Source organism: Oreochromis aureus, linkage group 17 (genome assembly GCF_013358895.1).
Source record: "Oreochromis aureus strain Israel breed Guangdong linkage group 17, ZZ_aureus, whole genome shotgun sequence".
In the NCBI taxonomy this organism is placed as follows: domain Eukaryota; kingdom Metazoa; phylum Chordata; class Actinopteri; order Cichliformes; family Cichlidae; genus Oreochromis; species Oreochromis aureus.
Genome location: NC_052958.1, coordinates 12,897,853 through 12,920,595, shown reverse-complemented (window position 1 = coordinate 12,920,595; position 22,743 = coordinate 12,897,853). Strand labels below are relative to the sequence as shown.

Sequence of the window (22,743 nt, the reverse complement as noted above, 5' to 3'; positions counted from 1 at the left end):
GCACAGACATAAAAGAATACATAAAACAAGGAAGAAATAGTTCACTGAAATTCCCTGAAGCAAGACACTGAAACTGCAGCAAATACTTTTTCTCTGAACTCCAGCCAATTGATACAAAAACACTCTGGGTTTCTTCAATCATTCAGCGTGTCAGTGCATGTCCGTATCATAACGTTTAAGCCGTCTGTCTCTATGATGAATGTGCTCCCCATAGTGACAAACATGCCACCAATTTTGCACGGACTCGCCATCACGAGAGAGCATCTTCTTTCAAAGGCACACGGGGTCGGTTGTTCTCAGGGAAGTCAAATGACAAAAATGAAAAATATCTGTCAGGGACTGAGGGAATCAGACGGGATAAAAATATATATGAGGTGAAAACAGTTCCAAGAGTCATAGCATAGGGTAATGGCACATTGTAAAGTGACCTTACACAGTCCTAACAACTATATTATTTGCTTTATAAAGGAATACGATTGGGTGGAGCAAAAATGCAGCATAGAACTTTCTAATGTTCTCTATCTTTATTATAGGAGTTGTTGCACTGATCACTAGAGTTTAAAAGTGCCATAAAGGTACAATAAGGTCACTATAAAGACAACACTGAGCACCACAGGAACAGTATAAATCCCTATAGGGACGTTATAAGACATGAAATGTGTGTGTTTAGGTGGGGCAGCTGGAAGTGATCCTATTTAGGTACTAGAGTACAGAACTTTTGTTGGGCTCTAACCCTTATTTGACAGGAAATCCACACTTCAGCCGTTAACAGGCGGCAGACTTAAAGCCCTCCAGAGAGAGCAGCAGGGGGAAGAAATAGTTTGAGGTAAATGCCAGACGCCCAGCCCTCCCTCATTAAGACGCGTGCAGGTCATTTTATTTCTCTTTGGTCCCTTTGCCTGCCTTTCGTATGTGGTACAAAAGTGTACCAGCAGGTGTAGAGGTGTGTGTATGCGTGTGCTCAGGGGGCTGCAAACTGGAACTCTGTAGGCCCTGGCAGCAGGCGCGTAGGTGCACTGTTCAGCATGCACACAACATGTCAATCAGCGGTAGAGCAAAGAAGAAATCCAGACACTCGAAATCTGTTTTGGAGGAAATTTCTGTAGATTGGTACCTTTTGAATTACAGCGCGCCCTGTCCCATGTGCTTCACAAGCCTTGGGTAAATAAGTTAGGTTTGACAGCTGATTATGCATCGAGGGAGGAGATGTTGGAAGTGGGAGTGCGCTTTCATAACAGACCAAAGCAATGGGAGTATTGCCTTCCACAATTTATTTTTTTCACTGCAGGCCTGTTGCTGAGGAGTCCAAGATGTCAGTCATTCTGCAGCACTGTTAATGAGAGCATGAGATGTTATGTAAGATGTATATGACCGTTTTATTTAAATACAAACTGATTTAAAGACGCAATCAGTGTAACTGACATAAACTTCACAACTGCCAGAAACTACATGGCCCAGTTCATGACAGCGCGTTCACAAGCTACTTTTTTTTTATCTGATAGCAAGATAATTCTCAGATGACTTCCAGCTGATGTGCGATCGCCCTTAAATTCCAGCAGGCCAATATCATCCAGGGGAGATAACGATAATAATTGCAACCTTGATCTTTCTCGGGTCATTAATTCCTTTGGTTCTACCACATTAAGAAAATACTCTTCCAGGCAGAAAAGAAACAAATGTGATTATTGACTGAAATGATTTTCTTCTTCCTATTAGATCTAAATCTCTACTTTTGTTTAAAGAAAAAAAGACACCAAATGGGCTTACTTTCCAGATCAAGCGCTGAGGTTGAAATGGTAAAAATGTAATTTAATTTGTCTTATATGGAGGATTGAAACTGTCAAATCAAAAAAGGGGGAAACAAGTTAGAAAATTACTTAATAAATAAAATCATCTTTCATTAAACTGAGCATAATTGAAATTAAAACATATTTAAGCACAGATGCCTTTATATAATGTGACAGAAATTGATTCATTTTTGTCTGTATATACATTTTTCACTTGTTCATTCAAATTTTTGCAGAGTTAGACAACACCATACACTTAGATGGATATAGTGAAAATTACACCACTTAGGTATCAAAGATAGAGATTTCTTTACATATTACATATTATTTACATATTACGTATGAGTATATATGGATGTCTTTTTTGTTTTGTACTCTTCCTCTCTCCATTTATGCCCACATAAACACACATCTATTTAATGGCCTGCTGAGCCATGTAAAGAGGTGTGGACAGGGGAAGTGCAGAGCAGAGAGACCATTGGAGATGGGTAGCGTTCCTCATCAAGTGGATTCAGGGAGGAAAGGTGCTTTTTTAAATTGTCTGCTCCCACTGCATTTGTTAAAAGGAGACTCATTTGACTGCTTACAGCACGATGCCAGCACACTGGTGTCTAAGATAAATGCTTTTTTAAACACAGCTAATTTGCTTATCCAGCTGGAAGCTCCAGGTCTCTGATTACTGATATTCTGAGCATTTGGGAGGAAGTAGTTCAAAGGGCTACAATAGCAATATTAATAACCGTTTTTCAGTCAACAGCTACATAAAATCTCACAGTGTTAAAGTTTTTAGTGGGAATAAAGTGCTCAGTGATGCACACTTTGATCATGTGTACATACGCGTGCAAATATTTGGTGTTCATGGTTTGGCTTGGATTATTCTTGCTTTTATCTGTACCTGGACTCACCTTATCAGCGTCGAGCCTCATCAGCCATCACCTCTGTTATTTACAACCCCGTGCCCTGAACCAGGGCGGTATCATTTGCAGCACTGGCCATGCTTAAAGCTGGGCTTTACCTATTTCTTTCTAATTACTTTACACCCCAGCTGCTCAACAAACACTCCCCCTGTCCTTGCTTCCCTCCATTCCTGCACATGAAGGAGGCTAATCAGCGGTGTGATCGCCCCCTTTTCACCTCTGACCCCGCCAACACTAGAATAACAACCTCCATACCAGCCCCACAACCCCTCAACGCTTTTCCCCAATTAGGAGGGTGCTTTTCCCCTTGCAGATGACAGATGAGGGGTCAGGGGGCTGTCAGACCCCCTTGCTAGTTTCTCCTCATGCCCACCACGGGATTAAACAGAAGGACGTCCTTGCCCTGGGGAGTGACAAGAAGAAAGAGATGGAAGTCATGTTGACATAGATAAATGGCTATCGAAAAACTAGACACTGAAGCACACAGAGTTAGGAGATGGGGGTGGAAAATAAGAGCTGTTTGATGAAAATAGAAAGACAATATAGGTGTGAAAAGTTGATGGGTGAGACTCGCATGATTTAAAATGGGTAGACTCAAAGAGGATTGGCTGCACCTGAGGAGAAAAGACTGGTGCAGTAACTGATTTTAAGATAAAGAGAGCAAGAGGTTGGTCATGGAAATAGCAAATAGATAGAAAGATTAAATGTCCAAAATAAAAAGAAATGAATAAATGAACAAAAAAACAGATGAAAAAGAGATCTGGGGAGGAAGAAGTAGAGATGGGTAAGGCAGCGTTCGTTGTGTTGCAGCGAGCTTTTTTTTCCTCCGCTGCAATAAAAGTCGGGCTGCGGTCCAATGAATCAATGGGTTGGGGGCTTTCCTCTCTCTGTTGTGTGTTATGTCCACCGCTAATGGGCAGCAGATGTGGAGGTATTTCACAAGTGTGGCTTTGGAAAACATTCCCGCACATAAACCCAATTAGGTCGGACCCTGAACACGAGCTAGCTGGTGAGCAGGCGAGCGTACTCACGACCGCCCAAACTCTCCACAGACACAGTTGACTTAAATAATCTGATTTTTTCACTGCAGGAAAAGGGAAGCTGCAGAGTTAATTACGCTTAAAGATTAAGCTTGAGTTAGCCAGTGTTCTAATGCAGAATTTTCAAATTCTTTTCAAACAAAATTTTTTTCAGTTTGTCTGCTTTTATAAAAATGGGTTGGTTAATAAGCTCTGATGGCTCAGTGTCTGCTCTCAGGTTTTTTGTTATCTAAGTGGTTCAAAATAACCAACAAAAAACAAATCAAAACAAAAACAAAACAAAAAACCAGTTAAGCCACCATGGAGAACAACATGTATGAGAAAAAAGTACTGATTGGATCTAACAACATAGCACGCCTTGATCTTAAAACTCAAGCTCAAGCCAACGTTATATCATGAGTTAGAAAATTGGGAAAGCTCCTTAGATCACCTGCCCCAGGATGAAATGATGCAAGGTCATACTTATGCATTGATACCTTGCCGAATACACCCTGAGGTAGAAAAACATTTTTTTTTTTGCAACTTTTGAGATCCATCCAAAAAAAGTCAGGTGCTCTTGCAAGTATAAAACATTCAGCAAGTGGAAGACATATCTTCCAGATTACAGAAAGATAAATAGCTTTAAGCGGTCGCAACTTAAATGTTAAAAGCGAATGATGAATGCCTTGCTTGTTTGCATGCTGAAGGCATTATTTCAAACTGTCACTCAGACATCAGCACAAGTATTTCCCACTAACTCAGTGTTCCCTCAAGTTCATTCTTTCAATTCTAGCATGTGACAGTGAAATTCAAACTGAAAATAGTTATAAATTTACCGGTGAATAACTATCTAATGAACTATATGCTTATTGTATATATTATGTTACCTATGTAGAGATTTCCCAAAGAAGAAGAGGCAGTAACAGGTGCCCTTGGGAAAAATCAAAATCAAAATCAAAAATTCCTCACAACAAGAGGGTCCTGTGTTCCTGTGTTTCTTTGAAATGTTATGTTTTAACATAAAGGGACTCTCATTTGGATGAAGTCTAATCATGGTTAGGGCTGTGTTTGTAAGGATATCTAGTTTTGCCTGTGGACCACCAACATTGTCCCAGCAGCTTCAGCAGGACACATCATCTGACCTCGAGTCAGCATTTAGCAGCAGAGAGATAAAATTTATCAGGAAAATATCACCAGTTGCATTTAATAAAAACATTTTGAAAGCACACCTGAACCGTAAGACCCACTGTCATGGCAAAGTTGTAGCAGTTGGAAACACCACCCATATTACTTGCCCCAGGATAAAATGATGCACAATTATAATTATGCGGAATCTCTATGCCAAAATACCTTAAGGCAGAAAAATCTTTTTGATTTGACCTTCATCCGAGGCTTCATCTTAGAAAAAGTTATGCAACCATGTGAGTACAAAGTGACGGACGTACACCTTCGTGATTACAAAAAGTGAAACAGTTTGGAGCTACTGGCATTCGGTATAACTGAAACAATAACACCTTTATTAATCAAAGTGAACTCACAAATGCCTTATTTATGTATTTAAGCAAGGCGTGCTTGCTTATTGGCATGTTGCAGGTGCAAACTGTGACTCAGACATGAGCACAAACATTTCCCAATGGATGACTCAATCTTCCCCAGTTTTCAAGCGTTCCACTTTAGCACGCGACAATGCGGTTCATACTGAAAACAGATGAAAATTTACAAGTGAAAATGTATTTAATGAACCGTGCACTCATTATTTACACTATGTGATGTATGTTGAGAGTTTCCCCCCAAAATTAAATTGATTTTCAGGTAATGAAGGGTCCGGAGTGCCTTTCTGTGTGGAGTGTGCATGTTCTGCTCAACATGCATGTTAAGTTAAATGGTGCCTGAGTACTCTGACTTCCTCCCACAGTCCAGAGAAATGCACGTTAGTCTAAATAAAAAATGTGAATGGGTATTTGTCTCTGGAGTGGATGGTAAAATTGATGGAAATGCATCGCATGGCTCTGGTCATTAGGATGAGGTCTAACCAATGGGTTTGTAAGAATATCTAACAAGTTCTGTTGGAGTTGCTTGAATGCTGAAGAAAATTTGGCATGAGCATCATAAATATTTTCCATATAAATCCAGTCATTATGAAAAAAACTGTGACATTTTTTTCTCCTTCTTTGAGCATCTAGCTGTATATTTGAGGTGAAGGTGAAATCAACAAGCTGACCATAATTCTCTTTCCCCGGACACTACAAACATCGTCCCGCCAGTTTTAGCAGGACATCTTATCTGACCTAGAGTCAGCATTCAGCAGTGACAGCAACCTACTGTGCCTGCATCATGAGCTATTGTTTCTCATGTGGCAGCTGCTGCATGCTTGTCTGGCACCTCATTCCCTGTTAACTGGCTCCACGTGTGTAAAAAAGACAGGTCCAGATACATTACATGCTCTTTCTGAGGTCCACATATTACAGGCATTAAATGCATGCTTTGCCACACGCCACAGACAGACACATGTGCACACGCACACACTCACTAATCCCCTGGCTTTAGTGGCACAGCAGGAGTGCGGTGGTCTTGTGTGGCTTTATTAACTAGGGTGGAGCGTGGAGAGGTGAGGCGGTAGAGTAGGGGATAGAAGGCGGTAGGGAGGGGGGAGCAAGGATGGAGAAGGGTGTGCGGAGAGTCCCACCAGGTGCTAATAGATTTCCTGCAGCTTTGAAACGTTTACTTGCACTCGTCCCGTGGACTGGAGTCGAGTTTCATCTGTGGCAAATTACCCGGACCGAGGTTTGACCTCCCTTCAACACAGATCCCCAGACGCATGCCTGTGATACACACTTACCAAGGGGGGACAGACATGTGTGTGCACACCCACTGTTACGTCTACTAACATACATCCTCAGTGTTGACGCGGCCTTACAAATTCATATTAATGTTCATTTATAAAGTCAAAATAGTTCAAAAGCTTTGAGAAATGCGCTCATTTGGTATTGTTCCAAACGTTAAATGCAAGAATTAATGTCACTGTCGTGTCTGCAGCTGGAATCGCAGCTAGCTTGTAATTAACACATGATGCAGGGAGGAACAGCATGTCCTCACTATGTCCAAAGTTCAAAAATGCTCCTAATCTTGTTGCACTAACTTTTGGAAGATGGAAGCAGAGTAACAGTTGTGTGTTTGGTACTTCGATGCTCATAAACAGGGAAAACTAAGAGAACAGATTAGCTGTTGTTAAGATACTCAAGAGAACATAAGAGCCAGATGAAGATCAGGTGGAGCTACGCTACGTCAAAGAGCTGGGAAGGTTAGCTAAAAACAAAAGAATAGAAAAGGGGAGAAGTCCAAGAAATTTTACTCAGCGGATCTGGTAAAATAAAACAGTTTTTGGTATTTATTTCATGTGACAATGCGGTTTTAGCCACATGGACAGTGATGGATAATACTGAGATAGACTCACCATTGTCTGAATCTTTTGTCTTTAACATCATGTTTGTCCTGGTAATAATACCTGTTAACAGAAGGCAGTTACTTACCCACCGTAGTCTTTGACTCTTTGATTCTATCACCTTTGTTTTACCTGCGTAAGTCCTTGATATTGTCAACTTGTTGTTGTATGCTATATATTTTGGCTCCATTTGACATCTCAATCCAAATCACATCTCCACTTCAAATGCCAAAAATGTCAATTGTCTTTTCAATGGTTCAACGCCTTAGATGCAAAAGAACTCGGTTCAAGACCGGGTGGAGTCACGATTCAAGCCTCAGGGGAGTCACAAGCTGGTGTACTCCTAGTGCCGCTCCCAGTCCTGGATAAAAGGAAGGGTTGTTCCAAGAAGAGCATCCACCCTAATATCTGTACCAAATCAAACATACAAGCCACTGTGGCAATCTCTTTAGGAAAAAAGGGAGCAGCCAAAAAGTATATAGGGTCCCCTTGCTTTTCCATTCCCAGTCCCTGGGTTTACCAACCCAGGGAGTGGGTCCAAAGGTGAGGTAGAGAGTAGTGGGTAACAGGCTGAAGGGGACTGCAGAAACTTTAACTGTCAGGTTAAGTATTATTTCCCATATGACGTCGTTTACCAACCCAGGGAGTGGTAAACTGGGTTGGTAAACCCAGGGAATGGGCATGTAAGAAGAATACATGCATGTCACCACAGCAAACCCTGAGAAACAGGACTCATTTATTCGACACTAGTTAGCTAGATGTTAAACTACTAATTTCTTCAGCACAATAGTGCTGCAAAAACATAAACAACACCCAAGACTAAGAGTAATTACATTAAAGACATACATAAATTCTAAAATATATGAGAATGCGAAAATAAATTTAAAATAATCAGGATAACATAAAACATCAAAACATAAGGCGGCTTAGTTGGTCTGCTGCATATCATGTCACAGTTTAAGTTTAAGGCTGCTAAGACACCTGAATTATTATTCAGTAGCTGTAAAGTTAATCAGAAGCGGTTTATACATTTGCATAAGACAAGCTTTCTGGGTCTTGACACGAATTCCTTGAAGGTTGCATCAGGAAAATTATTTGGCCCAACAATCTGCCAATTCAACATGTGAAGCTACCTTTGAGAACAAGGGACCAGCCTGAAGTAGCTATCCTTAAAGTTCATCGGGGATCCTGACACCTGATTCTTTCCAGTCGAACAAAGTTAAGGTTTGGAAGTATAATCTACAAGCATGAGAAAGAAAGTTCACTTATATCATGTTCCAGCTGATAAAAACAGCAAACAACAATGTTGTGGTTCTCAAAGAAGTGGGACAACAACAGCCATGCATTACATGAAGTTTTAAAACAGGTAAAAGAGGGGGACATGGTAGCAGAGAGGTAGCAATCCTCTTTTGAAGAGGTGAAAGTGTGCGTGAAACAGTTAGAGGGATGACCGTGAAATGTTTGTCATCCAGGAGACATTTGGGAGCTTCCTTTCTCCACTTGTTTTCTCTGTTTTCTCCTTTTGGTTTAGGAAAAAAATGCTGTTTACTTTAAATATGCCTCCTTGAAACATAAACCCTGGACAAATCTGTTTAAATGTCAAGTCAAGTGGACATTTGCGATTTTCCGCATCTGAGAGACCCACTTCACAACTGCCATTCAGCTGGTGAGTCATGACACAGATGTCAAAGAACAACTTGTGTGTAATTCTGATATGCCAAAAGACATGTATGACACCCTGGGAATGAGAACAGGCTGAGCTGGCTGCAACAGTACGCTGGACCGCTTCATGCTTTGCACAGACAGATGCGATGCAACAAGAAATTCAAGGAAAGAATAGTAGTTCATTTATCCTCACTCCATATCAACAATATTAGCTTATATCTATTTCTCAAAAAAACAAAAACAAAACAATAACCCTTACACTGCCCTGCCCTGACCTGCTCACTCACTTTTATTGCACTAATTATTTATTAATGCCATTCTTTCACTTACTCAGCATCTGATGAACTTCCCCGCCTGCAAGTTCCCACATGCGAGCCCTTTCATATTTGTGGCAGGGAGGCTTTCCACTTTCTCGTCTTGAATGCTTCTAATTTTTTCCTCCTAACTATGAATGTGGGTGGTATGGGTGTTTGCATGAGTGCTCCACACCGTGGGTGACGGTTTGTAAATGAGTAAGAGGTGTCACCTGCGCTTTGGAAAGTCGTGCGTGTTTTGTTTTTGCTTTCAAGTATGTGTAAAGACAGAGAAGGTTGTTTATCTTTTGCACAGCTTTTGTGTATTTATGCGTCTGTGTGCGCTTGTGTGCATGCCTGGAGAAATGGGAGCATCTGCATATAGTTCCAGCTGTGAGATGCAGCTGTAGGTTAATTTAGCCACAGTAGTTGGGGGGCTTGGCGTGTCAGAAGATCTTTAAGAGAGTCGACTTTCTGTGTGTGCCAGACTCTGGCGGTTAATTACGCTGTGTTATGACACACAGTTGATATGCTGACTCGCTATTGTGTTCAGACACCTGGGGCTCGCACACTGGAGGAAATAACTCACGCTCTAACAACAAAAATGTCTGGTCTGACTATATGTCTGGGTTATGTAACTGAGATGCATCTGATGTATCTGATATGTGCCTTAGTAAGGAGAAAACGTATAAGAGTCATCAGAAGTGCTAGCTTAGTAGAGTGACTCATTGTTTGTGACTCTGAGGAGGAATTTGTCCGTTTGGACTGTCAGTCACTAAGGCAGTTAGACAACCAGTTGAACAACAGTTATAGCAAGACAAATCCAGATAGTCACACAATCATAAACAATCTGATTTACTTTCACAATTTTCTCAGAACGCACAACTGACTTACGCTGCATCACCAGTTTGCCGGGAAATTGCTCTTATCCTTAAATAAACAATCTTCACACTAAAACTGGTTGCTCACTTACTTTTATTCCTGTCAAGGTAGATAAATCTGTGATCAGAAGATTACACACAGTTATCATAGGGATGGTAAGTTAGGGCTTTCAATTATTTCTTTGAACCGTTCTTTTTCTAGGGTGGCTTGATTGTACAGCATACATCTTTAATGACTTCAAAAAAACAAGCTCTGGGTGCACAAGGTTCAGAAATATGCATGCACTCTCTTTCTACAATGTATTTTAAGCATATTAAGTATTTGTTAGTAATCATGATTAAGTACAACTGGTATTTTCTCTTTGGCAGGAAAAAAAAAAGGTTTAATTGACTGGACTCATTGGATTGATTGATACTCAGAACAATGGGAAAGTCCAGAGAACTCAATGATAAACTAAGAAGGAGAATTGTAGATTTGCACGAGTTAGGAAGGCCACATCTTAGTCTGTCATGTGTTTCGTGTTGTCAAGCTCATGTCATGTCTGCGTCTCGTTATCTTTCCTGTTTTATTTTTTAGAGTCAGGTGTCTCCATGTTCATTGTGTTTAGTTTAACTTTCCCTGTAGCGTCATTATGTTGATGATCACCTCCTGTGTGTATTTAAGTCCTCTGTCTTTCTCTGTTTGGTGTCAGTCTGTCTATCCATCCTTGCTTTTCCCAGCTAATCTCTGCTTAGCTCATGTCATATCACAGTAAATTTCAGGATTTTTTCATGCGTCTGTTCAGGTCCCTGTTCATGTTTCAAGTCATAGTTTTCACGGGTACCTGTTCAGATTCATGTCACGGTCAAGTTAATGTTTTCATGTTGAGCTTAGTTTATCCCAGTTCTGGTTTTAGTATAGTCTCACCCTATTGCGTCTTGCTTTGATTTTCTGTTTTGGATTCCAGTTATTAAACGGCTCGCTTTTGGTCAACTTCATTTCGTGTCTCTAGTATCTGCTTTTGGGTCCATTACACAAACACACTGGGGTACCCTGCTGTGACAGAAAACTGCTGGAACACTTCATTGTCCACAGTAAAGTGAGATTTACATCACCGTCCAACCTAAAACCTGCTTTAAAATTGATCACTTTAAGCTTGACAGAAATTAAAGTTACACATGGAAAAGCCAAATGGTGCTGGACTTGACAAAGATCAAGCTATTTGGCCACAATGACAAGAGGTATGTTTGGAGGAGTAAAGGTCAGGCTGAGGCTGAGGCTTAGATTCAAACCCAAGAACACTATACCAGCCATTAGGCACGGTGGTAGTAGCATTATGCTCTGGAGCTGTTCTGCTGCCAATGATACTGGAATAATGAAGGAGGACGACTACCTCCAGATTCTTCAACTTTACCTCAAATCAACAGCTAAATGCTTGAAACAGGAATTATATCAAAAGCATAAAACACGGTTTTGTAATGGATAAAGCAGGCTAACATCAAGTCTTTTGCTCTCCCAATGCCCCTATTGAAAAGCTACACCAGGAAACCAAACAATTATGCATAGTAGAATTATGCCGGAAGCTTGCTGAGGGATAGCAAAAACATCTGGTTGAGGTGTTACAAACATACGTACAATCCTTCCACCTTAGAAAACACTTTAAAGAAATGATTGAAACCATGATATTCATGCCCATTATAAATGTATGTAACCATCTGACAGCTGTATATTTTCTTTTATTTAATTTGCCTTTGTTAATGATAGTAATAATTCATAAAACTTTTTATCCTAATGATTTTGACCAGAACAGGCTAGCCCACACAAGTTCCTATCTGCAAAATCTGCAATACATAAATGAAATGTTTTTTACGACTCTCGATGGCCGGGAATGCGCAATTTATTTTCCATCTTCAAGAGCAGCTGAACATTTATTTGTCTTATCCCTGGTACCATCAATTAAAAGCAACGTTTTGACAGCTTGTTTCTTTTTCACCTCCAAGCTGTGTGCAAATCTTTGTAAGTGCTCTTCTGTTTTCTCCCCTGAGATAAGCACCACTCATATTTCCAGTCAGAGACAGCTGATACAAAACTGTGGGTGTTGCTGGTGATTCGAAAACCACATCAGACCTCTGGTATTGGTCACTGCATAGCCCGCTGAGGAAGAGCATCCCACATCTGCACTCGTTATGTTCCTGTTTTCCTGATACAGCTGGGGCCTCCGCTTTAGCCTCACTTTCTCTGTGGCCAAAAAAAACATGAAAGAAACATGAAAAGCCAATGCTACCAGACAGCATTTACAACAAAGTGAGTACTTTAATAACCAGCAGATGAGTCACAAAGTAACAGAACTCCCAACGTGGATCCGAGGCAGTGCAGAGACAACGAAGCAGGTGGAGGATATTTGGAATTTAAGCTGTTTTGGATATGCCGGGGAAAGGCTAGAACATTGCCAAGCCAATTATGTAAACCTCTGTTTTTATTTAGGAAGCTCATTTGGTTCAAGCTTTGAATGACTATGTATCTGGTTTGTATGATTGCTGAAAGTAATGTTAAGCCTATAACTGTGGCTTCTGATATCTGCAATGACTGTATTTTCATTTTTAATTGTTTTGTTTTTTGTGATTTGATTTATGTGTACTGCCAAAAGTATATATTCTTTTCTCTACCAGGATAAGATTTGGTTAGTTGATTTAACTAGAAAACCCTCAGTTAATGCTTGATGCTGAAGAGAGGGTGATTATTATTATTATTATTTTATTGATTTTTATTCATTCTAATAATTTCGTTGCTGAATTGGCTGCTTTAGATCTTCAGCCAACCTGGTACATGTCAGCCACCTCCTCCAGGTCTTCAAGAGGGATACTGAGATGTTCACAGGCGTGCTGAAAGATATGATCCCTCCGGGAGGCCTCAGGTTCACCCCGAGCCCTTAAAACACTTCACCTAGGAGGCACCCAGGAAGGATCCTAGACAGAAGCCCAAACCACCTCAGCTGTCTACTTTCAACATGGGGGAGCAACTCTAGTCTCAGGCCCTCCCAAATCATCAATCAGCAATCTTGATCCTAATTCAAAGGCTGACCCCAACACCCTTCAGAAGAAAGCTCATTTACACTGCTTATATTTGTGACCTTATCGGGTTCGATTCTCAAGTTATTCAGCAGCGTTCACATCACTGCAAACGGTGAACCAATCCACCTGTCAATCTTCTGTTCCACTCTCCTCCTCCACAAAACCGCAAGAAACCGGAACCCCTCCACTTGCAGCGGCAGCTCCTCCTCAATAAATAACATTTAAATGTCATTTGTCTGAGAAAATCAGTCTCGGATTTCAAGGTGCTAATTTTCATCTCCTGTTTCATCCTCAGCTGCAAACTGTCTTGGCATGAGCTGAAAGTCACTGCTCAGCGAAGCAAGAAGGACCACATATTTGCAAAAAGCCACTGAGCCAGAAAGCTTCCACCCCTTTGGCTACACCGAGAACTTCTGTTCATTAAAGTTATAAACAGAATTGGTGACACAGGTGACAAATGCCTGGGAGTAGAAATAGGACTCCTTATTTTCATGCATTCAGGCCACAGGAGCACGTAAGTGCATGAATAAATAGTTAAAACCGAAAAAATAAAACTTTCCATAATTGTTTAAACTTTTATGATGTGCTCCAGTGTGCTTACAGCTGCATCAACTTCCAGAAATCACACCCAAAGTCAATCGTGCAAAACATTTTTGATTCCATGGAGAAATGATAAGACACTCCTTTTCCAATGGTTGGTAATCCAGTAATCTAGTCACCTTCCTACCTACTGTAATTCTTACGCAACACATTCTTGCAAAGGACAGTCACCCCATAGAGAGAACTTGTGCAGTCAGCTGGAAAACGCAGCTCGACTTGAAGTGAACCACAGACCACCATTTTGTGCTGGACCATAGATCATGTAAAGTTGGCTGCTGTTAGGCCACACCTGGATTTCAAAGCAAACATTACACACGAAATCTAACAAATTACAAGAAAAACATTTGGAAAAAATCTGTTACCAACACAAACGGGACCTTCGGAAGCTTAAAGGGAAAGGAATCCATGTAGTAATCACTGTGATGAGAAATCAGAACTGATAATTAAGAGCAGATCGTGTCAGTATTTAAAATGATTTGTTATTTAATAAAAGGCATCTTTTTGTCCGTATATTTAAACCGTGAGCCATGAGAAGCTACTTAAACACCATGAAAGAAAGCCATACTTTTACTCTAATCTCGTTCATCGTAATCTAATATCTTTAAAAAGAAAAAAAAAGCAGAAGAATGTAGGCAGTTGCATGCAGTTGACTGCTGACCCGTAGGGTATAGCCTTTATGAATAAAAAATGCGGCGGTTAAGAAAAAAAAAACAAAAAAACAGAAATTCTGTAGGAAAGAACAAGATATGCTAAACATATCAATTTCAGCTTCTCCCAAATGAGATCCCCTGCGCCTTGTAAGTATCACAAGATATTTATGACAGCAGTTGTGATTGGGTTTTGAGCTCTTGCCAAACAAATGCCTTTATGAGGTGTTTGAAATTTAAATGAAAGGGTAGGAAGTTCATTTGGGACTTGGGTGGTTACAGATGTCCCTCTTGAGCCCCGAGTCAAAGTAACAACCTTTAAAATGACACAAAGGAGCTAAAAAGCAGGAGACGTGGAAATAAAACAAAACCTCAACAATGCCTTGGTGGTCTTATTCTTGTTCTTTGTTGCCAGATGAGGCTCAAAATGCAGTTTCTTCCAACCCCAACCCACAGAGCTGTTCTTCCTTCCCAATAAGTGTGTGCCTGTTGGATTGTTTGAAAAATCTGTGCAAAAAGCAAGCAAACAACAACAAGAAGAAGACTTCTCAGTGGTTGACAGCGTATTTGTCCATGGGCACAAAGCGGCGTCCGTGTGGAGATTGTATTCTTTGGTAATCTAAAACTGGCAGTACTTTAAAGAGTACTTCCATGAAACTATATCTTCTTCATCTGCTGTGGTGAGGAATGCGAGGGAAAGCATTAGATGCGAAGAGGGACAGTAGGGGTTTGAAGAGTGGACATGCATGTAAATGAAGGAGAAAAAGCACTTAAAAGGTACACTTTGGTGCACAAATACGACTCCGTCTCTATAATCTTTGGAAAGCCCATTTTAGGAAAATAAATATCTTGTAATGAGAGGACTGTTAATACTTACAAATTTAATTACCGACATAATAAACTCTTCATATTTACATTAGAAGCCGTTTACTTTTGGGACTTCAGGCCAGATATCAATCAGTGACAGAGGGACGCAAGCCCGGGGACTTAGGATAACAATCAAAAGCACAACAGGAGTGACCTCTTAGTGTAAACCAACAGGGTCATCTTGTTGCCAGACGCGAAATCCAGAACCCTTGGCAGGAAATCCACCGTGTGCTGTTGACACCGCAAGTCATCCGTGACAGACAAGGAATAATACTTTCGGAGAGGAAGAGTTTGGAGGGGGAAAAAAATGGAGTCCAACATAGACAGGGGGCTGTCACCGGAAAATACGGCTTTCAGGCGTGATACTAAATCTTTTGTACATTAAGGAAAGGGAAAGCACTAAAAACAGAGATGAAAAATATGCTTCAGTTATAAAATATAAACCTATGAGCTAGCAATTTCTCTGTCTTAATATGATAATAAATTATATTTTAAATTTGTATGACTCGTATTTGCTGCAGAGACGCACAAATTATACTTGCCTAAAATGTCACTTTTGATTGACAGCATAATCAATTTATTTCACAGGATCTGTAAAATATAGAATTTAATCATATTAGTCTCTTAATAGTCATTCACCAGCTGTGCTACCAACAATAAAGGGCATTATAAAGAAGAAAGTCATTGTAATTGGTCTCATTAAAAATGCCCCAAAGCATCCCTTCATTCTTTATGTTTCAGCAGCACACCGTGTAGGAGTACGGTTAGTTTTAACGTCCATAATAAAGCGTAAAATGAGCCTATAGTTTGCCTTTGGGGGGCAGTGAGGAATAGTAGCTCTGAAACTGTGTGCACAGCTGGTTTCAGGTTTTAAGTGTAAATCGGACCATCTTAATGAGAAACTCACTTACCATTTGATCAGCGTGCAACAGGGAAATCAGGAATCGCTAAATTTATGACCATTATGGGCCTTTGTTAATGGATGTGTAGCTGAGTCAAATTCAGTGTTCAGCGAGGAGAGATGTGGATGGACCTACGAGTCTTTCGTTTCTTTTCTTGGACAATGTTGATTTTGGCTGGATGCAAGTTTCTGATGTTGGCTAGACACTGAGAGAGCAGACTCGGGGTGCTTCCTTCTCATTCTCACACACATTTGGATGGGAAATGTGTGTTGGCAAAGTGACAGAAGTTACTAACAGAAATCTGATCCACTGTGGAAAAAAACAGTCATTCTGTAAGAAAAGGTCATCAGCCACAAGTCTTAACGCAATGGAATATCTAGTAATGATAAAGTTTTATTCTGTATATACCTTATTTGCACATGAATAAACACTTTTTTTCTTCCCCAGGATTATAAACATTGTTCTTTTTTTTCTATTTTACATTTTTTTGTTTTTACATGACTCACTCTGGAAAATCAAGTGTAACATACTAAACCACAATCAAGGGAGACTGACAGAGAGGCCCACTTAGACCCATCCGAAGCTGAGACTGTCGAAGTACTTGGTGGCCTGTTGTAAAAAACAAAGGCAGAGAAAGACTGACCGACAGGCCCATCAATCATCTGCCAGACCGGCAGGAAGGTAATAGACACGCATACACGCAAAAGGTTCCAGAAATAAAAAGGCCAACCCACACGATCCACACCAAGAGCACCAACAGAATCAAAAACACTTCATATCACATCTAGAATACATTATTCCTGAGGTGACAGCATCTGATTTTAGCACTTAAGAGTAGAATGAAACATCTGGATGGCTGTGGAGGTTATGTTCTTTCTCCATTGTTTTCCATGCATCTCTAAAGGGATTCTGTTGGAGCGTTTCATCAGATCAAATTACTTCTTTGTGCAAAGCGACTGAATCACCATGCCAGCGTTTTTAGCTAAATAACTACATTTCATGTATACTTCAGAACATTTAGTTCTAGAGTTACTACACTACCAACTGTTTTGCAATTTTGTTAACACTTGCATGGACATTGGTTTACATTCATTAAAGATCATTACATTAAGTATCAAGTTCCTTCCATTTTATATTCATACAAATGCATGGAAACTAACTGCTGTCTGTAATGTAGGGGCAAGACAAGTAACTATATCAATACTAGCTGCTTTAAGATAATATACTGCAGAGCGATATCTTAAGCTAACTGCTAACACTAATATGCAGCATGCTCACAATCACCATTGTATCATGCTAATGTTGACAGGTATTGTGTTTACCATGTCCCTTTGCGATTTCGTGTGTTATTACTGTAACATTTCCAAATTACTAATAAAAACAAAGTACAGCCATATACGGTATATAAATGACTGATTAGCCAACATTATATGACCCATTGGTTTATGAGGTCCTGCTTTAAATCAGTGACAGAGGGACACATCATGTCCATCAGAAATAAATAAATAAAAAAAAAGTTTTTTTAAGCCAAATATTACCATATTTGGACAAGGATGTAAATGGCTAACCATAGGTGCATGCATGGACAGTACAGAAGTATCATGCAATAAATATACAAATACAATAGGAGTCAATTTCACTCACTGGCTGGAGCACAGACATCTGTTAGCACAATTAGCTGCATTTGTCAGTCAGTTGCAATAAAAATGCCTCTATAGGGCCCAACACTGCAAAGATGTTCGATGGTCCCAGGCTGACTCCAGTTAAGATGAGGTGAGGCCTTAGTGGATAGTTTGTCAGTGCCAAATTATCACATAAAGCTCCATGCCTCCAAATAACAAACTGAGACGGGGTTTGAAAGGGTTTGCCAAAAGAAAAGTCAAAAGGCATTTAAGGGGACAAGCACACCAATGTCCATGTCTACCCATCCAGTGGCTAAAGCCCATTAATGAATGGTGCAGAAGGAAGTGAACTCAGTAAAGACTATGGCCATGATGCTTCAGAGTCCAGTTAAATATAATCACTGTGGATATTTATTGGTAAAATATTTACTTGAGCCAGAAGGCTTAATCCTCTGAGTGCCATCAGTTTGTGTTCACCCGATCATTAAAATACCAAACATTGCAACATGGTTTGGAAAACTACTGGCAATTGGATAAAGTACTCATGAATTGTAGTAAATGAGCTAAATTACTGGCATGCTCCTTAAATAATTGTGAACAACATGGTCTGAATCGATCAGAAAGACTGAATAGCGATTTCAAACATCATGTTTACCTATCCGGTTCTCTTTTGTTCCTCAGCAGAGCCAAATGCTGTCCCCTCAAGAGACGGCAGTATTAGCTGGTCACACCTTAACATATCATGAACTAATGCTGGACACTCGGTATATTATGCTTTCCATCATTACACAGTAAAGCAGGAATATCATGCAGCACACTGAAACAATTTGAAATGTATCTTGCCTTGGTAACATTGCATAAATGTTATAGTAATAGGCTTCTCCACAAGAGAATACAAGTCCTACTGGATATGGCACTTGATATTCGTAAGGGTTAATAAATGCGGAGCATAAATGCCATTGTTATTTTCACCACATTTTTTTGGAAGATTATAGTTAAAGATAGAGGAAAACATTGTAAATGAAAAGTTCCTGTCAGACCTTTGCGAAACTTCCTGACAATGATGGTTTTGATTTAATGCCGGTGGAGCTTTGCCACAAGAGAAGTCAGAAGAGCTAGTAGGTTCTTGACGAGACTTGCAGAAATGCGTCACACAAAAAACTGACATAAGTCATTGTGATGTAATTGTTTAGCCAACAAAAGGATTCTGAAGAGGGTGAGTGTTAGTGGTAATGTGATACGTGTAGATTAAATTGTGCGGTTTTCAACTTCCCCACAGAATTAAGTAGTTCTCTGCAAACATCCGCCAGTGTTTATGGAGTATACACAAAAAGACGCACGCCTCGGTCTCGCTTCCTAGCGTCCACAATTTCCTACACTGTTGACATTTCGAGTGCCATAAACAAATAATTGTTGATTTTGTTTTAATGTTCAAATCTAACATTTGGTGTGAATGCTCAGCATGAAAGCATTTTTCACATTTAACCACAGAGTACACATCCCAAAGTATCTCATGTTACTAAACAAGGAACAAAAAACATAGTCTCGACCCTGGGATATGACCAACTTCTAAATGAAAGGCGTCACACACGTCCTATTTTATTTAAAATGATGTGATTGGTTCCTGTTAAAGTCCTAAATATTAATCATCGACAAAACAAACGGTCGAGTCAGCTGGTTTATGTAAAAATGGCAGTTTTATCTTAAAGATTTAAAACTTGTTTCAAACAATCACATCCAAGTTTGAAGTCTGGCTATTATTTCCTGCCAATAAAGACTGCATAAGTACGCAAATGAGCTGTAAAATTGCAGCAAGTGGTTTTCCACATACTGCATATTCAAAATATTTTCATCCCAAAATTCATGAAGTGTTTTTCATTCGTTGACATTGATATTTGGCTTTGATAGGAATCCAGTTTGGCCCTGTGAAATTTGTTATTGTTTTTACAGCAGATATATTTACTTTAAAGCAGTGGTTCGACTGATTAGCGCTTTTTTTTCCCTTTATAAAGAAATGTACTTTACTGTTCTCTCTTTGGCAATTACAATCACAAAAATTTAATAAAACCATGTACAGTAGTATCAGCACATCACATGGATTATGTAGGTATTTTTAATATATGTAATAAATATGAGAAGAAGGCACACAAAATGAAAAAGGATGAACTTTTTTTGTTGAGAAACTGATATATCAGCCATAGTGATAGTATGAAGCTCTTGTATAGTAGTTGATATCACAGTATAATAAATATGACAGAGGCAATTTCACCACTACACAGATATAAAGGCTGTTCTTCAGCAAGGAGATCAAACCGTGAAGAGAAACAGCAGCTGCACTTTGAATTGCAGTGCCGACAGTAGTCATTTAATTTAAAAAGTGACAGCAGTGAATACAAATATACCCTTTTTTCCCTTCATTTTGACCAAATTTTGACATAAATGTTGAATACAAATTTCCTGTAACTCGTTTTTTTTTTTTTTAAATTGTGGCTATAAAAAAACAGCAGAATGATATCCTGACTCTTCGGTCAAATAACCTTTAAATAATTAAATACTATTATTACTATTTCCCATTCAGCAGCCACAGTCTAAAAAGGGGTTTGTATGAGTCACAGAGTCCACATGGCACTAGAGATTTTGTCCACTGAGTACGTACAGGACACCAGCCACGCTTGTCCTGACTGGTTTACGCGTGCTATGGCAGCAAAGTTTTTACCGGGGCAATCCAAAACCAAGGCAGAAAATCCATATGATCAGCTACAATGTCAAAATCTGTACACTCAAAAACAAGCACTCTGTGGCAGTAGGAGGTTCAGCTTTTGTGCAAAAACATAACAATGAACATGACTTTCACACTGCAAAAAACAGCATCTACATTAAAGAACAGCATAGTGAAGTGAAGACAATGTCCTCAGAGACACTGTGTAAATGCTCTGGGTAATGTTATCTAAAAATCAGACTGAGACAATATTATTACGAGCAACCCAGATGAGGCAAACCAAGGGCAAGAGCTCGCGATGATGTGATGATTTGGCATCTCTTGCTCTGATCTTGGCCAATTTCTTAACCAAAAAAAACAATAAATACCTAATAACTAACCACTGCAAATCGATTCAAAATATACTCTCGCAAAGGGCAGCGCTGTTTCTGGCAGTGGTGAATATAACTGCTCAACATATTCAATAAACAGCAAGTCCACCCATTGTGATTCAAATCCCTCTGATACTGTAAGGCAGTTGAGTCTCTTTGTAAGAAACCAAGTCAGACAAAAACTCGCCAATCAAAACGAATCTTTGGATTCCTCTAATCTCAGCTGGCGGGTACCACTTAAGGATGACGGACAGATAAGTTGAGGTCTTTCCTAGCTTTCATATCATTATATTCTGATATGCATTTCTTTCATCACTTGCGCCCTGGTGAAATCCTTAAGAGAAACCGCTGATAATACAAAAGAAACTGGCAGAACGTGGGGCTCACGTTTTTTTTGTTTGTTTAAAGCGCTTTTCATCGGGCGCTCATCATTTTGGTGGCAGCGCTGCATGCTGGTTGCCATGTTGGAGATACGAAGGGGTGGAGATACAGGGTTGGATTATGTTATTCGGAGGTCATGATGGGATGGCATGGTGTCTGGTGTCAGTCACAACCCAGACCAGTAGCAGTTGAAGGGACAGCATTAGCCACAGCGACGGAGTCAGGCCGGACACTCCGCCACAGTCAGCGTTATCTTCCTAGTGGCAAGCAGGGAAAAAAGAAACTATAGTTAGTATTTGTTACAGAGAACACATTAAAAACGGTCCCTATAGCTATACATTATATACATTATATATGTCAGCAGTCCACCAACAACTTTTCCACTGCTTTTGCTCTTTTTGTAACAGAAAAAAAGTCACTAAAAGGTTTACATATATTACAAGTACATCCTGCTATAATACTTTATTTTTCTGAATGCGCTGAATCTGATATATATACTAATAAAAATTCTGTAACTTAAGCTTAAAAGTAGAAATGATGTTTATAGACAGTTATATGCTGAGTTAATCAGATGAAGAAAAATAAACATTGTGTTTCTCTTAAAAATATTATTTCACTACCCTGGTGCTTGTGCCTTTAGTTATATAAAACTCTAAGATAGGTTTATCAGAATGTCTTTTTACATATTTATGGCTTCCCTTGAAAAGGACCTAATGACTACCTCGAGTGCAGTTGCTTTGAGAAATAACTGCTGTGCGACCAGTACAGTAGTAGTAACTGAGCTTTACTTCCTAATGTTGTGTTTGGGAATAAAGAAAAGAAATACATAAGCTAAACAGACAGCTGAGCATATCTACATCTGTTTTTCTATTTTTCTTAGCATTTTTTTGGTGTTAATTTTAAAAATGAATGTGAGTTTCATTATCGAACAAGTTGAATCTGCTGATGTCACTCCTATTTTCAGTACTATGCAAAGGTTTTGAGCCAGCCCTATTTTAATTTATCTTTTGCTGAGAGCAGCTAGGCTTTCCTGTAATTTTTTTAAGTGGTCTCAAGCAATAGTTAATGAGCTTTTCTGAAGGTCTTTCAAAATCTTTCTTCGGACATGGCTGATTTTTCTAACACAGACCTACGAGTTATTCAAGCTTCAAAAAGGCACCCAAAGCAAGGGATGAGGCAGCATTGTATCTACTATCTACATTTTGAAATTGTATCTTTAGGCTGTTTGTTACTACCAGCATGCTGTACCAACAAGTTGGTTCCCAAAGAGCGATTAACTAAAAAATATCTTAAAGTTATCTTCTTAGGAAATAGAAAAAATCTGAACATTCAGTGGATCCAGGTAAGGTATGCCAAAGTACACAAGAACTGGACTGAAAAAGGTCTTAAGGAGTGCTGAATCCATTTGTTGTTCAAAGTGTCGTCGATACATTCAGAGGTCAGGAGAAGGTATAACAGTGAGTGTTGACAGACATACGTAAAACACGGTGGAGGCTCTGTCATGGTTTAGAGTTGCACTTCAGCCAGTGGTCTTAGGAATCGTATCACAACTGATGGAATCATAAACGCTTCATACAAC

The 22,743-nt window shown here is 39.6% G+C and overlaps 1 protein-coding gene across 3 annotated transcripts in view; it reads right to left on the bottom strand.

Annotated features, from left to right (window-relative positions):
- Positions 1–16,444: 16,444 nt before the first annotated feature.
- cacna2d1a (calcium channel, voltage-dependent, alpha 2/delta subunit 1a) overlaps positions 16,445–22,743 on the bottom strand; it is a 127,384-nt gene continuing 121,085 nt past the window's right edge. For all 3 annotated transcript variants that reach the window (XM_039600948.1, XM_039600949.1, XM_039600950.1), the window contains one exon: positions 16,445–21,421. In XM_039600948.1, the coding sequence (XP_039456882.1) occupies positions 21,299–21,421 (123 nt within the window). In that variant the 3' untranslated portion in view covers positions 16,445–21,298. The remainder of the gene's footprint in view (positions 21,422–22,743) is intronic.